Source organism: Periplaneta americana, chromosome 2, assembly GCF_040183065.1.
Source record: "Periplaneta americana isolate PAMFEO1 chromosome 2, P.americana_PAMFEO1_priV1, whole genome shotgun sequence".
Lineage (NCBI taxonomy): Eukaryota > Metazoa > Arthropoda > Insecta > Blattodea > Blattidae > Periplaneta > Periplaneta americana.
The window spans coordinates 19,521,713-19,539,849 of NC_091118.1; the positions used below are offsets into that span (position 1 = coordinate 19,521,713).

General features: G+C 36.0%; 1 protein-coding gene across 1 annotated transcript; it reads left to right on the top strand.

The window, feature by feature from the left end:
* The first annotated feature begins 1,602 nt into the window (after nt 1-1,602).
* LOC138715128 (zinc finger protein 888-like) lies at nt 1,603-12,787 on the top strand. Its single transcript, XM_069847671.1, has 5 exons — nt 1,603-1,877; nt 3,940-4,028; nt 4,119-4,256; nt 5,609-5,688; nt 10,424-12,787. Exons 2-5 carry the CDS (start codon nt 3,942-3,944, stop codon nt 11,664-11,666), a joined length of 1,548 nt encoding a protein of 515 aa, XP_069703772.1. The 5' UTR covers nt 1,603-1,877; nt 3,940-3,941; the 3' UTR covers nt 11,667-12,787.
* The last annotated feature ends 5,350 nt before the right edge of the window (nt 12,788-18,137 follow it).

Below are 18,137 nucleotides of genomic sequence, written 5' to 3' on the forward strand. Positions count from 1 at the left end.
GGAATATGCATTCATAGGTAGTTGCTAACCACTAAGATCGCTACTATCGCCTCATTACAGACAATGTGAAATAGTACTGACACAGTCTATTGTTCATAGTACCCTCAACAACTCAAGCTTTGCGAGTGTATATACTAGACTGTGGTATTATCTAGTTTGTTTTCATACTCCACCCATCCATAATTTGTTAGCGCTATTGTGACATTAATCGCAGAGCCAATCAGAATCGACATTCACGCGCTATTGTAATAAATGGAGTGGGTATTCAAGAGCAGATAATGTGAACCTTAACATTATGATGATACAACGATTTCTCCTTTTAGATTTAATATTGCCGACTATGTTGAAATGCTGCTATTTATTCTGCAAGCCTTTGCATCAACAAAATGTCATCTACACCTTCTAAATCTTGACATATAGCCACAATTTGTAGAATTTCTTCCATTCTTTTATAAACCAGAAATATACACAATAATGACGACATAATAAAAATAAAGAAATGAACAAGAGAAACAAGTGAGTGCAACAAACAAATTTACCAGACAAATGTTAGTGCATAAACTCTACTTTAATACCATATGTTGATAAACATTAGCCGATGTAAATGTAGAGTTAACAAATTACGGACATGTGAAATGTGAAAACTGTCTATTAAGTAGAACTAAAAATAATATTTTTGTTACTACATAAAGTGTTGTTTCATTTGCAAGCATTCATGTTACAAGATGTATTCTACATTGCTTATGTAGATATCTCTGATGCAGCCCCTCTGCTTTTTTAATCACATTCCGTCTTCCTATCCCATTTTGTGGAGCTAAAGTTGGTAGCAAAGTCCAGTTTTGCAAGCCAGCTATAACTGATGAGAAGAGGGGGATTCAGTGCTAGCCACTATAAAGCTAAGTGTGTGTACTGGTTGAATGATCGTTCACCTCAACAGTCGGCTGGTAGGCCTTTGACCCTTTAAAGGCTGTCGCACACGGAATTATTATTATTATTATTATTATTATTATTATTATTATTATTATTATTATTATTATGTAACACAGCAGGAAGGAATAACATTTTTAATAATACAGTGCATGAATTCTTAGTCACAATGTCTTTATACATGATCTGCCAGTAACAGGAATTAAGTTCACAAGAAACATTACATTTATAAGAGACTACTCTGAAATTTCAGAAGTTAATGGAGACATGGAAAGCAGTCTTTTGTAGTTTTAGAATTAGATCTATATAGTAAAGGAAAAAACAGTATATTGAAAGTATAGGCCTATCTCTAGTAGTGTCCTAGCACAAAATATAAATTGAAATCTAGATGCAATATTATTTGAAGTACCTATGTTACAGTGTGTAGGCTACATTAAGGTAAGAGTAATGAGAGGTGAGAAATTAAACACATCTATATGACTACTTTTAAAGTAATATGAATGAAGTTGTTGGAATAACCAACTTTTCCATTTCATTAGGTATAATATTATTTTAAATTCGTTTTTTGGCTTGTCATAGCATTCTATACCAAAAACTTTATTTTATACTGGTACTGGTATTGGTACCTACTGAATGTTAGAATAATGGAATGATTTTGTCAGCCGAAATTGCATAAAAATAAGCCGTTGAAGCTAGTTTGTATCTCCATATTTAAAATAACGAAGAACGCAATTTTAGTCCTAGAAAACATAATACATTTAGTTAATATATTTAATATAAATATGAGTAGTCCATTAATCACTCTCTGTTCACTTAACAATGTGCATTAAAGTCACTGCAATATGATCGCAAGACCATGGATAAATATATAATAAATATATATTTATTCATGGCAAGACACTGAAGATTATTGTTTTATAGTTACAGTTGTGATAATTTCTTCGTAGTAGGTACAGTAATAGGGCTAGATTATGTCTGAATTTGGTTTATATTATTCTTGGTTAAAATATTTTATAACTTCGATAGTGTTTTATTATTGAAACATGTAGGCCAATTATATTTGTGACATTTTCTGTATCTGTCTTATGTTTTCGTATCTAGTGCATATCAGAACATGTAGACAAATTACCAGTATATTTGTGATAATATAGCTACTTATTTTATTATTTTATTTGTACATTGGAACTTATATTTTCTCTGCAGTACCGGTATGGTACGCAGAAATTTCCATGTCATATTAAGGTCAATAAAGAAATTCACATGGATTTCGCATAACATTCCAGTGAGCAACAATGATTAATATAGAAGCAGGAAACAAGTGGACAAGAAGTGTTGTTGGACATAACGTATCTGTTTTGCATTAATTAATTTTCTTTATAAATTATTACTGCATTTGTTAAACACATCATTGTTGTAAGTAATTCTTTCTGTAAATATAATAATTTTTCTAAGTTAGTTTAGTTAATTTGGAATAAATTAGCAACTTACCGGTAAATGTTATTTTAGAATTATTGATTTAAGTTTTTCGCTGCCGTTTAGATAGTAATTTAAGTATTATTTTCTCTATGTACGAGTACTTCATGTGATGTATTTTGTCACAGATTTCAGTGGTGAGAGTTGCTGTATGTAAGCCTATACTAACGCCACTACTACCTAGCATGATTTCTGATTCTTCGGGTTAATGTACTGCATGAAGGGCCTCCATCCGTTAAAAATAGGCTGGCGTGAAATAGTGGGAGTAAAAAGGGTTTTCAGGGCTGATATATAATGAATATGAATGAGGCCTGAGCTTATCAGATACCCCTTTGGGGATGGGACCTAGCTCATTAGGGCTGAGGCAGTATGACCCACATGTCAGCATCGTATTCACGAATGCCATCCAGGCCCCTGTAGGACTTTGGCTTACATAGGGCGCACAGTAAGTCACTGTAAGTCTAAGTGCATGCATCCATTCTAGATCCAGCCCTCAAAGGTCAAGGCACGCCAGCTGGCAATGAAAAGCATATATATTATTTTAATGTACCAAAGTACATATGATATTTCCATGCAGATATTCTGCGTCATCATACGATGAAAGAGTAATGGAACGGAGAAAAATTCTCTCCGGCGCTGGGATTTGAACCCGGATTTTCAGCTCTACGTGCTGATGCTTTATCCACTAAGCCACACCGGATACCACCCCGGCGTCGGACAGAATCGTCTCAGATTAAGCTCCAACTCTTGGGTTCCCTCTAGTGGCCGCCCTCTGCACTACGTCATAGATGTCTATGAACATAGGACCGAAGTCCACACATGTGCTGAGGTGCACTCGTTATGAGTGACTAGTTGGCCGGGATCCGACGGAATAAGCGCCGTCTTAAATCACGAAGTGATTTACGCATATCATATATATGGTATCCGGTGTGGCTTAGTGGCTAAAGCATTAGCACGTAGAGCTGAAAACCCGGGTTCAAATCCCAGCGCCGGAGAGAATTTTTCTCCATTCCATTACTCTTTCATCGTATGATGACGCAGAATATCTGCATGGAAATATCATATGTACTTAGGTACATTAAAATAATATATATGATATGCGTAAATCACTTCGTGATTTAAGACGGCGCTTATTCCGTCGGATCCCGGCCAACTAGTCACTCATAACGAGTGCATCTCAGCACATGTGTGGACTTCGGTCCTATGTTCATAGACATCTATGACGTAGTGCAGAGGCGGCCACTAGAGGGAACCCAAGAGTTGGAGCTTAATCTGAGACGATTCTGTCTGACGCCGGGATGGTATCCGGTGTGGCTTAGTGGATAAAGCATCAGCACGTAGAGCGGAAAACCCGGGTTCAAATCCCGGCACTGGAGAGAATTTTTCTCCGTTCCATTACTCTTTCATCGAATGAAAAGCAGTTTGTGTTCTGTGTTTTTACGTAGAAAGGACCTCACACCTCTAGATTTTAGCACTAAATGTATCATGACAGAACTGTTATTATCTTGCAGAAATCATAATGTCAGATTTCCTTGTCAGTTATGGATGCAATTCAAACAGAATCTGGTATTGACCAAATGGCTGCACAGCACGATGACAGAAATGAAGAGGACAAGCCTCTGTGTAAGGTAAGTGGTTACATTGAACAAAATTGTTTTCTTCATAAGTCATTTTTGTGACGAAGTAGAATTTACTTATTTTTTGTATTTGACACACAGGAAGAAAATTTCTTGGAAATCTATGTGAATGAGATCAAAGTGGAACCTCCTGATCTTAACTGTTATCACGGCTCACACATTAAATGTGAAGAAAATGAAGATCCTATTTCAATCCCTGTGCAGAAATTTGAAACTGAGGTAAGTTGCGTTGATTTTGATGTGGTTTCAATTGTTCTGTCTGTGGCTTAAGGGGGTTAGTTGTAAAAGTTGTACAAATATTTGCACATTTTATTTTGTCATAGCTTAGGTTATAATATGCATAACTACATGATTTTTTTTTTTTTTGTACTCTGTAAATACAGTTAGTTCTATAAGCTCTGATGCATTGCTTTACTTTGAAAAATCAATCAATCTTCTTAATGTATCTAGCTGTTTGCTGACAACATAAAGTCCACTATAGTCCACCGTAGTCTATTCAGTTGTTTTTCACGAGAAATGAGGGGTATTTTGATAGGTGTTCATTATAGATGCCCGTTGCTAGTAGCCAGAGTTGGGGTGTAGTCAATATATACTGCAGGGCTGTGTCTTCTGCAACTGGTACTGATGATTTTAATTTACTTCTTTTGTGGTTTATGGATGGACAGTATAGGAGAATGTGTTCCAGATCTTCATCATGATTATTACACCACAGACAAGTAGGATTATCAGAAATGTGAAATCGGTGTAGGTATAATTGTGTGACAATGTGACCTGTTCTGGCTCTTGTTAAAAATGTTTGAACATGTCTGGACAAGTTTTTGTACATTTCCAGGTCATTTGGTTTCTTTAGTACAGACTGTAAAATTTTTCCTTTGTCAGAAGAGAGCCAATTGCTGATCCATAGGTTTATAAAATGAGACTTTACTGAAGCAAAAGCACTGGATAGAGATATCACTTGAAGAGGTCTTGGTTGCAAATATGTTGCCTGTTTTGCAATATTATCGACTTTCTCGCTTCCAGGTATACCACAATGACTAGGTATCCATTGAAATGTTATTTCCTTTTGGAGTTCTTTTAGTTTACTTAGTTGTTTCTGAATTGGAATAATTCTATGTGCATATAGGTTTGGTACATATTTAATTATATTAAATATAGCCCCCTTCGAGTTGGTAAGTATGCAATTAGATTTTTCAGAAATTTGAGTACCACACTGAAGAGCAGCATCAATAGCTAGCAATTCAGTGTCAAGACTGGAGGAGGATGAACATGGTATGAAATAACTTTCTTGATATTTTGGAATATAATACCCTGCTCCTGATGTCCCATTATTAGGATTCAGAGATCCATCTGTATAAATTTGAAGGTGATCCTTATATGTACTGCAGAGTAGTTCCATGGAATCTAACTTAAAAATGTATGGAGGATCATTTTTGGATTGGTGATGGCATAGTGGATTATCCTGTTATAAATATTCGTGTATCCATTTCCATGGCGATGACATAACTTTGACCTACTTCTACACTACATGTTATATAATCATAATGAGTGAGACTTGAACTTTTCATCTTCAGGAAGAGTCATGCAATGTAGACATCATGAAGGAGGAAATGATTCCAGGCAAGGTGGAAGCAGATGACAGTTGGACTGAAAGGTAAAGCTGGTGTTGTATATGAGCCTTTTGTTAGATTTTATTTTTCTTCTTTATGGCAGAATATTAAGTTATCATGATTCGTTCTGAGTATTTTAACGTTATTTAAAGAAAAGGTAAAGAAGTGAAATTATATATTTTTTTCATGCATAATGGAGAATATATTTATATTTTAGATAGGTATGTGATTATTTATCTAGCATTGATATGTTATACATACTATACTAATCAGAGCAACATACTTACTTACTTACAAATGGCTTTTAAGGAACCCGAAGATTCATTGCCGCCCTCACATAAGCCCGCCAGCGGTCCCTATCCTGAGCAAGATTAATCCAGTCTCTATCATCATACCCCACCTCCCTCAAATCCATTTTAATATTATCCTCCCATCTACGTCTCGGCCTCCCTAAAGGTCTTTTTCCCTCCGATCTCCCAACTAACACTCTATATGCATTTCTGGATTCGCCCATACGTGCTACATGCCCTGCCCATCTCAAACGTCTGGATTTAATGTTCCTAATTATGTCAGGTGAAGAATACAATGCGTGCAGTTCTGTGTTCTGTAACTTTCTCCATTCTCCTGTAACTTCATCCCGCTTAGCCCCAAATATTTTCCTAAGCACCTTATTCTCAAACACCCTGAACCTACGTTCCTCTCTCAGAGTGAGAGTCCAAGTTTCACAACCATACAGAAGAACCGGTAATATAACTGTTTTATAAATCCTAACTTTCAGATTTTTGGACAGCAGACTGGATGATAAGAGCTTCTCAACCGAATAATAACACGCATTTCCCATATTTATTCTGCGTTTAATTTCCTCCCGAGTGTCATTTATATTTGTTACTGTTGCTCCAAGATATTTTAATTTTTCCACCTCTTCGAAGGATAAATCTCCAATTTTTATATTTCCATTTCGTACAATATTCTGGTCACGAGACAGAGCAACATACAAAAAATAATAATTAGCATTGAATTCACTGCCATACGAGAGACTCATTTGAGATACATATGGATTTCGAACACTTTTAAACCTCTGTGTTTATTTGGAAGTAATGTAGGCATGTTTCTTTAATTCACCCAGTTCAGGGTAGGTAAAATTTATCAGTCATGCCTATGTGAATATAACGCCCTAATATCAAGAGATTTAAAGAAATTTCTGCATAACGATTTTGTTGAACATATTGAAAGAATGATCTAAAGAATACACAGAAATTGTGTTAGACAGATTTTCACTCAGGAGCACTTCAATAGGTACTTTAAGTGTTAATATATGAGACACATATCCAGTCTTCATTGTCTTGTGACGAGAGAAATGCTAATGATGTAATAATGAAAATAATAATAATAATAATAATAATAATAATAATAATAATAATAACAACAAAAGAATGGTAATAATAATAATGTCTGCAGTAACAGTTTATCACTATTATTGTTTTCAAGAGTTTCATATTGGTTGTTAAAAATGTTGAAAACTTTATGTAGGCCTAATACCCAGCACATGTCATTTATAGAGTAGTTGCATTTTAGATTCTGATGACGATCTAATGAGGTGAATGTTACTTATGTCTCAACCACTATAGGAACTTGATAAAATACGAGGAGGATCCAGGAAATAACGACCGTTCGCGCATACCCGCCACGCAGCTGTCTCCCCTTCCTTGTTTGAAGGTCAACTGGCTTCCTTAACATGTGTTCTCATAATGTTGTGAGTACTGGTTGCAACAAGTCGCCATTGTGCATTTTGTGTTACTTCAAAATGAACGACGTGATTGATAATCCTGCCGACTGTGAGGTGAGGAGTGTGATTCGATTTTTGAATGCCCGACATTTGAAACCTGCAGAAATTTACCGGCAATTGAAAGAAGTGTATGGTGATACTGTAATGAATGAAAGAAATGTGAGAAAATGGTGCGAAATGTTCAACAATGGGCGAACAAATGTCCACGATGAAACTCGACCCGGACGCCCATCACTCATCACAGAAGACCTGAAGACTAAAGTGAACACAGAATCTTGCAAGACAGGCGCACATCACTCGACGAATTGCATATTGCCTTTCCTGACATTTCTCGTTCTTTGCTTGGTGAAATTGTGTCGCAACATCTTGGCTACCACAAAATCTGTGCACGATGGGTTCCACGGCAACTGAGTGACCAACACAAAACTCAGAGAATGGCCTCAGCATTGACATTCTTGATGCGATATCACACAGATGGAGACGCATTTTTTGATCAAATTGTGACTGGTGATGAGACCTGGGTGTCTCACAACACCTCAGAGACCAAGCGCCAATCACGTCATGGCATCATCCCTCATCATCCAAGAAACCGAGAAAATTCAAACAGACTCTCTCAACACAAAAAGTCATGGCTACTGTCTTTTGGGATTGCAAAGGTGTTCTTTTGCTGGATATCATGCCAAAAGGCACTACGATCAATGCAAATCGTTATTGTGAGACTTTACGAAAACTACGGCGAGCCATCCAAAACAAGAGGCGAGGAATGCTTTTGAGAGGAGTTGTGCTTCTTCACGACAACGCCCGCCCACACACTGCTGCTTCAACTCGAGAATTGCTGGATCAATTCGGTTGGGAAATCTTTGATCATCCGCACTATAGTCCAGACCTTTCTCCTAGCGATTTTCACCTTTTCACTAAGCTGAAAGACTTTCTGGGTGGTACGCGTTTTGGAAGTGATGAAGAGTTGAAGAAGACAGTGAACACCTGGCTTAATGAACTGGCGGCAGAGGAGTATAACACGGGAATTCTAAAGCTAGTGAACAGATACGACAAATGTTTAAATGTAGGTGGTGATTATGTAGAGAAGTAAAGGAAGCTTCAGTTATGTAATAGACTTTGTTTTTTTCAAATAAATATATATTTTTTTAATTATTACAACAAAACGGTCGTTATTTCCTGGATCCCACTCGTATCTTGAAAATGCTTTGGATTTATGGTATTGATTAGTAGAAATTGATGTGATCACTTGGAGAGCTGTATGTCCACCCAACCAGCCCTAAATACGTACCTTACTTATATACGAAAATCGTCGTGGGTGAATGAAGAATACGGCCATTTTTCCTTAATGTAAACGTGGGTTTCAGTGTCGCCAACATAGTAATAACACTACACACCTAATCATACCTAACCTAACCTGTCACATAATACACACCTAATCTAACCTAACATAACCTGTCACATAATACTATACACCTGTGAGTAACATTCCTCACATTTAGTATCATTTCATTTGCATATATTGCCGGCCCTGCTACTCGTGTCGGTAGCCATCTAGTGCAGGTGGATCGTAATTCCAGGAAGAAAATATGGCGACTTTCATAATAATTACATTTAGTTCGTTCAGTGTATGTTTAGTGATATATTAAATGTGTTAATGTGGTATTATACATATAGTGCAATAAGAATTGAAATGTGTTGTGGCTGTGATAAAAGTATTGAAAATTGCTATGATGTACCGAAGTAATATGATATTTGCATGCAGGAATTCTGCGTTACCATATGATGAAGGATGGGTAGAACGGAGAAAAATTCTCTCTGGCACTGGGACTCGAATCCGGGGTTTTCAGCATCAGCACGTAGAGCTGAAAACCCGGATTCAAGTCCCGGTGCCGGAGAGAATTTTTCTCAGTTCTACCCATCCTTCATCATATTGAAAATTGGTTTATACCACCACATTGGCAGTGATAAAAGTGTGCAATATTCGTTCAGTGGCCGGTGGATACTCTACCTTGACCTCTAATGATAGTATGAGATGCACTCTATACTGTTTTCGCTGTAAGAAAAATCCTAATGTAAACACAAGCACGCTGCTGTCATCTCCGTTATTGGTTCCCAGTCGAAACACTCGCATGACGCAGGAAAATATAGTTCGTATTTGGAAACCATAATCTCGTGTTATTTGAAAATAAAAAATTGAATTCTAGTTGTTAAATACGATGAAACATTCAACTTCACTCATATGTAAAACGCTGTATAAAAGAAAAGCTACTTTTATATTTTGTTATGTACTATAAACGTAGATGAATACCAACAGTAATACCGAGGTAGTCTGTTCTTGTAACAAGCTGGCGTCGCTTGAGGTCGTAGTATGGCTTCTGCATCCTCGGTGTGTGTGGTTATTAATCATAAGAGTGGAAACCCTCTCAAAAGCGGAGAAAAACAAATAGCCTTATATGTATATAATAAGTTGAGTTGAATCCAACGTTATCTATTCAGAACAAGTCAATCAGACTGCATGTTCCAGCTGGAAGGGATAACTGATGCTGTTGTGGACCGTCTCGTCATAAATCCTGCCGACGATAGTTCTGACGACTCCGATTTGGAATGAATATCTCCTTCGCCAGCAGCGATTGACCTTATACCTAAGTTTAAAATAATTTAATTACAGTAATTATAACGTAAATGTTACCTAAGGAAACGAATGCATAGTAGTGAGGTTAGGCCTACTTGACGAGTAACTGGAAATGTTTAACATGAAACAGAATGTACAACAGTAGGCGGGAACACGTACTGAGAATCTATGGCGCCAAACAGCGGCCAATGAAGCCTCACTTCAGTCACGTGCTATTGTTTACATTAGGATTTTTCTTACAGCGAAAAGATTATAGTAATTAGTAAATCATTTACAAAACATTAGAAAAGGATTCTGTTTCTCATTGTGTGAACTATGACAATAGCTTTGGGATTTGTGATTGTAGTTGTATGTTTAACAGGTCTGTAGAGCTACTTTATGAAGAAGATGTGAGAAGCGAAGAGAATGAATTATGCAAGAAGTCCATAGAACAGTCAGATAATATGATCACGTACATGCGAACACAACTTCAAACACAACAGAATTTTGGTTTCCAAGCTAACCTTTCAGCTGAGAGAGATTTAATGTGCGACCCTGGGAGCAAAGTTTGTTCCTCACCACAACTTTCGAAAGAACACAGACTTGTTCATTCAGTACAGAAGCCTTTCAAATGCGAAATTTGTCAGAAAAGTTTTACACGACTTCAACAACTTCGACGACATGCAGTAAGTCACAAAATCGACAAGCCTTTCAAATGCGATATTTGTGAGAAGAATTTTGGACATCAGTTAGAACTTAAAAAGCACGCATTAACTCACACAGAAGATAAGCCTTTCAAATGTAATTTGTGTGACAAAAGTTTTACACGAATTGATAACCTTCGAACACATGCAACAACCCACACTGGCCTTAAGCCTTTCAAATGCGACATGTGTGATATGAGTTTCGCGCGACCTTTCTATCTTCGAATACACTCATTAACCCACACAGATAACAAACCTTTTAAATGCAACATCTGTGAGAAGAGTTTTGCACAACTGCATCGTCTTCAAAGACATACAGAAACCCACAAAGACGACAAGCCTTTCAAATGTAACGTCTGTGGAAAAAATTTTAGACTGCAACAACATCTTAAAAATCACGCAATAACTCACACAGGTGGCAAGGATTTCAAGTGCGAATTTTGTGGTAAGAGTTTCTCACGGCTAGACAATCTTCGAACACATGAAGCAACTCACAGCGGCCAAAAACCTTTCAAATGTGGCATATGCGGAAAAAACTTCTTACGAGTTGATAATCTTCGAACTCACTCATTATTGCATACAGATGATAGACCTTTCAAGTGCAAATATTGTGATAAAAGCTTTACAAGACCTGCACATCTCCGAAGACACAGTTTAAGTCACACGGGTGATAGGCCTTTCAAATGCGAAGTATGTGATAAGAGTTTTACACATGTTGAATATCTTCAGTCACATGCTGCAAGTCACAGAGTTGATAAACCTTTCAAATGCGAGATGTGTGACAAGAGTTTTGCACGATTGAGTAATCTTCAACAACACACAGTAAGTCACACAGATAGTAAACCGTTCAATTGTCAGTTTTGTGGGAGGACTTTTAAATATCATTCAAATCTTCGCTATCACTTGTCAAGTCACATATAAGCCTTTTGAATTCCAGCTTGTCCATATGCAGTATGCTCGTTGGAGGGATGTCATAATTTCCGCTTTGTCATCCTCCAACTTCTTTCGAGCAAAGTGAAACTGTACCCTTTAATATGCAACTTAGTTCGTGGAGGTCGCAGCTTTTTAGCTGCCCAGAACAATACGAGCCATTTGCCCATAAGCAACGTTGCCTGGTTGTAATGTTACTGTTCAGTCACTCTCACTTTTGCAAAGGTAATATATTACATGCACCCAGAGAAAATAGACTGTGTCCCAAAAGTCATGGCGGGGTTTCAGAAGATTATATTTTTTGAGTGAATAAAAGTGTAAGTAAATAATTGATTAACTAGCGGACTTACTCGTGTTAATTATGTAAGTCTGTGCGGCTTACAGCTGTTTCGGTCCTTCATCACACCATCCTCAGAGCCTACTAGACCTCAGCGTCATCTCGAACTTCTCTGCCTGTTATGTGGGTGTGTTTGATTGTTGAAAGGTGTTGAAAAGTGGAGTCAAATAGTGTGTGTGTACTGAAATTGATCTGTGTGTTGAGAATTTGATCGGGGTGTGTTTTAGTGTGTTTGTATATTTCGTATTGTTCTAGTGTGTTGAGTTTTTGGTTCTAGGGTTGTATGTGTAGGATTTCCATGTCCGCATTTATGTTATGTAACTTATGTTATGGGACTTAGGAATTTGACACTGCCATAACAGAAGCTGTGTATAAAAACAACTAAATAACTTAATCAGTTAGCCATGTTTAGAAATTAGCAGGCTTTGATAATTTGTAAAACAGGAGATAATAATTTACGGTTGCTAAGTGAAAGTCTGTTGTTCTCTTGTTTTACAAATCGTCAAATCCTGCTAATTTCTAAATATGGCCCACTGATTAAGTTATTTTTTTTACTTGGTTATTTAATGACGCTGTATCAACTACGAGGTTATTTGAATGGGTTATTTATGAAAGGGTCTAAGTCTTGAATACTAAATTGTTAGCAGTTTAAGAAAAACTGCTTACTGGCCGAAATTTTTTAATTAAGGCTGAAATAAAACTTGTATCATAAATTCTACTAAGCATTATAGAGTGTGAAACTTAGTCCTCTTCAAATCTAAATCGATATATATATATATATATATATATATATATATATATATATATATATATATATATATATATCCAAAGAGCAGTATTACATTACAAACTCATTTTCACAAAATTAGCGACTTAGGCCCTTTCATAAATAACCCATTCATTTAGCGTCAATGAGATTGGTGATGGTCAGATGATATTTGGCAAGATGAGGCCGAGGATTCGCCACAGATTACCTGACATTTGCTTTACAGTTGGGGAAAACGTCGGAAAAAAACCGAACTAGGTAATCAGCCCAAGCGGGAATCGAACCCACGCCTGAGCGCAACTCTGGATTGGTAGGCAAGCGCCTTAGCCGACAGAGCTACGCCGATGGCTATGAAGTTATTTTTTCATTGTTTTTATATATAGGTTTCCTTATGGTGATGTTAAATCCCCTTGTCCTATACCCAAAAAAATACACGAGATATATATATACAGGGTGTAACAGGACCTCACCGACAAACTTTGAAGAATGATAGGTCACACAGAGAGGATCATTTTTTGTTAAGGAACATATGCTCGATGACATTGTAAATAAATTTGAATTTGAATTTGAATTTGACATGTCCTTTAGCAACAAAGCATCCAAAAGATAGATGTGCTGTATTTTTTTTTATGGAAGTGAAATTAATTTTCCAAGCATGTTGTGACAATATATAACAGCTGTTAAAAGTACATACCCTGTTACAGTACCTCATTACATTTTTGACACCTTAGCAGCATTCGTCATACAACTCTGTTAAGCATGGCAGTGTTGTGTTGGATTGTTGGATGGTAAGACGGATTGAAAATGCACCAGAACAATAACAAACTACAGCAGTGTAACTGAGATGATATGGTCTTAAAGTGCAAACTTATGCAACATACGTGATGTGGAATGCACTTTTTTAATTAGGTTATTTTACGACGCTGTATCAACATGTAGGTTATTTAGCGTCTGAATGAAATGAAGGTGATAATGCCGGTGAAATGAGTCCGGGGTCCAGCACCGAAAGTTACCCAGCATTTGCTCATATTGGGTTGAGGGAAAACCCCGGAAAAAACCTCAAACAGGTAACTTGCCCCGACCGGGATTCGAACCTGGGCCACATGGTTTCGCGGCCAGACGCTCTGACCGTTACTCCACAGGTGTGGATGGAATGCACTTCTAAATAGGATGAGTAACCCATGAAGGATGTGTCATCGAGCAAAAATGATCCTCTCTATGTGATCTATCACTCCTCAAAGTTTGTCGGTGAGGTCCTGTTACACCCTGTATATGTCTGTGTGCGTTTTATATTTTTAACTTGTGATCTTTCAGTAAGGTATAATTTATTCGATTATATGGAATTTCTCGGATACCATACTGATGTTTTTTTTTTTTTTTTTTTTTTTTTTTTGTAGAACCATTATGTTCCAACTACAAACTAAGAAAATGTGTAAATGTAGTTTCTGAATTTGACTATATGGGCAGTACTATCACTTTCGTTTTATTTCAGCCAATAGGTGACAGTTTCCAAATGAAATGGGTATAAAAGAAAATGATGACGTTATATGTTTATAAGAGTTGGTCATGTAAATGCAAGATAAGGTCAATACACTTACCAAATGAACAAAGAATGAATGACGAGTGCGAATATTTGCGTTTGCTGTTATCTGCAGTACTGTCTGATGAAGATAAATTATTGGAAATGCAATAGTTATGTTAGGCATTTTAACAGAAAGAAAGTTACGAAATAAAAAATGATGATGGCTGATTTCATTATTCAAAAGTCGCAGTCGATATTGAGGCAGTGACTTGCTTCGTTTATGTTGAATTGAATCGGGACGGTTTCAGAACTTTGTCGAGTATCAGCAAGAGATTTCGAAATGTTTCTATGCAAAATAAAGCTAAATTTCGAGAAGTATTACTTTTTTTTTTTTTTTTTTTTTTTTTTTTTTTTTTTTTTTTTTTTTGAAAGACTAGGAATTACTCTTTGATTTCTGGTAACAGAGGATTCGTACACATGTTTGATGTATTTATTCAGTGTTGAAACACCTGATTTCAAGGATTGTATCAGTTGTTTTCTTGGAGTGAACTTATCCAGCACAAATGCCGTAAGTATATTTGTACGTGAACTATGCTGATTCATATTATACTTCATCACTTTCCACTAATTTCTGTCGTTCCCTCCAGAAAGATATCAATACTGAATCAATTTTCCCTTTTATTTCAGTCCTCTACTATAAACCACAAATATGTATTCATTGGAAAACAATAAACAAACAAATAAAAAATAATAATTTGCTTCATTTGCGAAAGGTGTTCGACTACTACTCGTATAATAATAATAATAATAATAATAATAATAATAATAATAATAATAATAATACGGTAATTATGAAATATGATCATGTGAGCCCATTTTGCAGGCAAATATTTTCTCAAGCATGTTTTCTAACATTATTGTGATAACGTGAATGCTTTGGATTCCAGAAAATTTTCTGGTCTCTGTGTACTTGGATTAGATTAATGATAACTTCTGTCCACTCTAATTTCCACAGTTGATGGATAAAAGGTATTTGTTACTCTAGTCCACAGCAAAAGCGGATTCTCTTTGATACAACAGCAAAATAATAGTGGATCACAACTAACTGCAAATGAACAGCTGGTTCACATTTACTGTGCTGTCCATATTAACTAAATAGAGTCCGCAAACGCATTCATTTTTTGTTTTTTTTCATTTGCTGAGAAGAAAGATTGGCGACTGAAAAAAAAGGAAAGAATCCATTATATGTGATAAGTTTTACAGTAATCACTAAGGTTTTGTTATGGAAGTGAAAAAATTGCAATTAGAATCTTACAAAGTAATAATGAAAGTGAAAACAGTGAACCAGTAGCAAACGTGTTAAAAGGAAAAAGGTAAAAAAGAACGTTTGAAGAAGTGTAAATAGCGCAAAATGGGACAACAAATAACTTTAAAAGAAATATAATACTATAATTAATGCATCTACATCAGCTGTAAACATGCAAACTATACTTAAATGTGATCAATGTTAAAGAAAGACAATGTTATAAAGAATTTTGTAGTTATTTTAATAAACATTTTATTAATAATAAGTTTGGTTATATTTATAATGTGACAGGCTGTGATATGAAAAAGATTTAAAATTCCTATAACTCTCAAAAACCTATCAAGAAAAGTCCGTAGGCCTATATCCCTTCTCCTTTACCGAAGAACATACTCCTGTTCCACCAGCAGCAGACAATACATTTTCTATGACAGAGCCCTCTTTTCCCCATTGACTTTGTCTGTGAAAATGCTTGCGGTGAACATGAGAGATTCAACATTCTATGCACTACCCCAAACTATAGAACGAGAAGCTCTCTTCTGAAAGATATTAAGTTGACCACAGTCAGAGCCTTCTTCAGTTACAAGCTGGGGCCATATGTCGGCAACATTGTAATTACGAGTAACTGTCAAGCGGAGGCCTACGATACAGAACATGTGTTTATGCTATGTAAATTATTATTACAATATAAGACGTGTGTGTTGATGGAATTATTTTCGCAGTCATACCAAATGTTAATTGTTGATGTATTATAAACTAAGTGCGTGTTGGCGATAAAAGCAAGACAATAAATGAAAATATGGTTGCAGTCTTTGGCAATTTTTACTGTTATTGATAATGACAAAGTGATTGACAATTCTTCTAAATATTAAATATTCGGAATATGTATGATAAGAACTTTCTTGTGTTATATTTTAACGTACCTTGTTAACATGTTTCGACTTATTTTCGGTCATCTTCGGAACTGGTCGTTATTGTTCGTCTTGGCGCCTCTTGTTTCCTGTGTGGGTGCGTTCGTAGTGTAGAGTCAAAGAGTGTATGTGTTTTGAAATTGAGTTGTGTGTTGAGAATATCGTTGGGGTGTGTTTTCGTGTGTCTGTATATTTCATATTGTTCTAGTGTGTTGAGTTTCTGGCTTTTTGGTTGGATGTGCAGTATTTCCATGTCTGTGTTCATGTCTCTGTAAGTGTGGTTGGCATTTGTGATGTGTTCTGCATATGTGGAGGTGTTTTCATACATATTCCGAAGTGATACAGTGTTAAAAGTTGTGTAATCAAGATGTATTAAATATTCTATAAACTACATTTTTATATTTTTAATCCATGCTATCAATCTTTGAATTTTCTCGCAACATATTTCTCGCTAGCAAAAACTCTTCAAATGTGTTACGGGCCTTAAGAAAGCACAAACAAATTTCCAAACATTTTCAAGGACATCATCATCTTTCAATTTGTGCGAAGAAGAGATTCTGTGAACTAACAACACAATTTATTATTGAGTTTTTTTTTTTTTTTTTTTTTTTTTTTTTTTTTTTTTTTTTTTTTTTTCACATTCAGCAATTTATTGATAAAGTACCAAAACAAATATGTTCTCTGGCTTTTCATATTTAGTGTAAATTCAAATAATGCACAAGTATTGTTCATGTCAAGCTGTCAAAACAATTGGGCACGGAGACATTAATGTAGATGTTTAGAAAGTCGGAGGTTGTGGAAAAGTGCATGTTATTCACTTAAAAAAGATTTTGGTGTTTTGTGTTTCTTGTAGAAATTTGCATTGTATTGGCCAAGACGCTTGATGAATGGATTTCACTTGAATTTGCACTGTTATAAAACTTCGTAACTTGTTCACGTAATGGGTCTTTCAGAAATGTCATGTCCAAATCAAAGTATATTTGTGCATTAGTTGTGTACCAGTCTGAATTATGTATTATTTGGAGCACTTTATTTTGAACAATTTGAAGAGATTGAAACACTGTTTTTGGAATATAACACCAAGCTGGGGCAACGTAAGATAGGATCGGTAAAATCAGCATTTTGTAGAGCATAACTTTTCTTCTTAGACTGAGAACAGGAGATTTGAACAGGGGCTAAAGATGAGATATTCTAAGAGAGCTCTTAGTTGTTACATATTTTATGTGCTTGTGCCATAACAATTTATCAAGAGTAATACCAAGATATTTTACATGGTCATTGTATTGAATTTCTTGATTGCATATTTTTATTTTGTCACGAGGTCTTTTTAAACACTTGGAGAAAATTATTGACTGACATTTTTCTGGATTTAAAGAAATACACCATTCTTTAAGCCATTCCTCTAATAGAAGTACATGGTTTTGAACTGCAGAGACAGCATATTGAGGACTGAATTTAACACGTCTTGGGTTTCTGTCATCATGGAGAATTGCTCCAAATCAACAGACATAATACGATTCGTTCTCTCATCGCAGCTTCAATCCGTCAGAATGCTTCCTATGAGGTTTATGAGGAGATTGATTGCATCTCTTCTGATGGCTCTACTATACGTGCTGATATCAT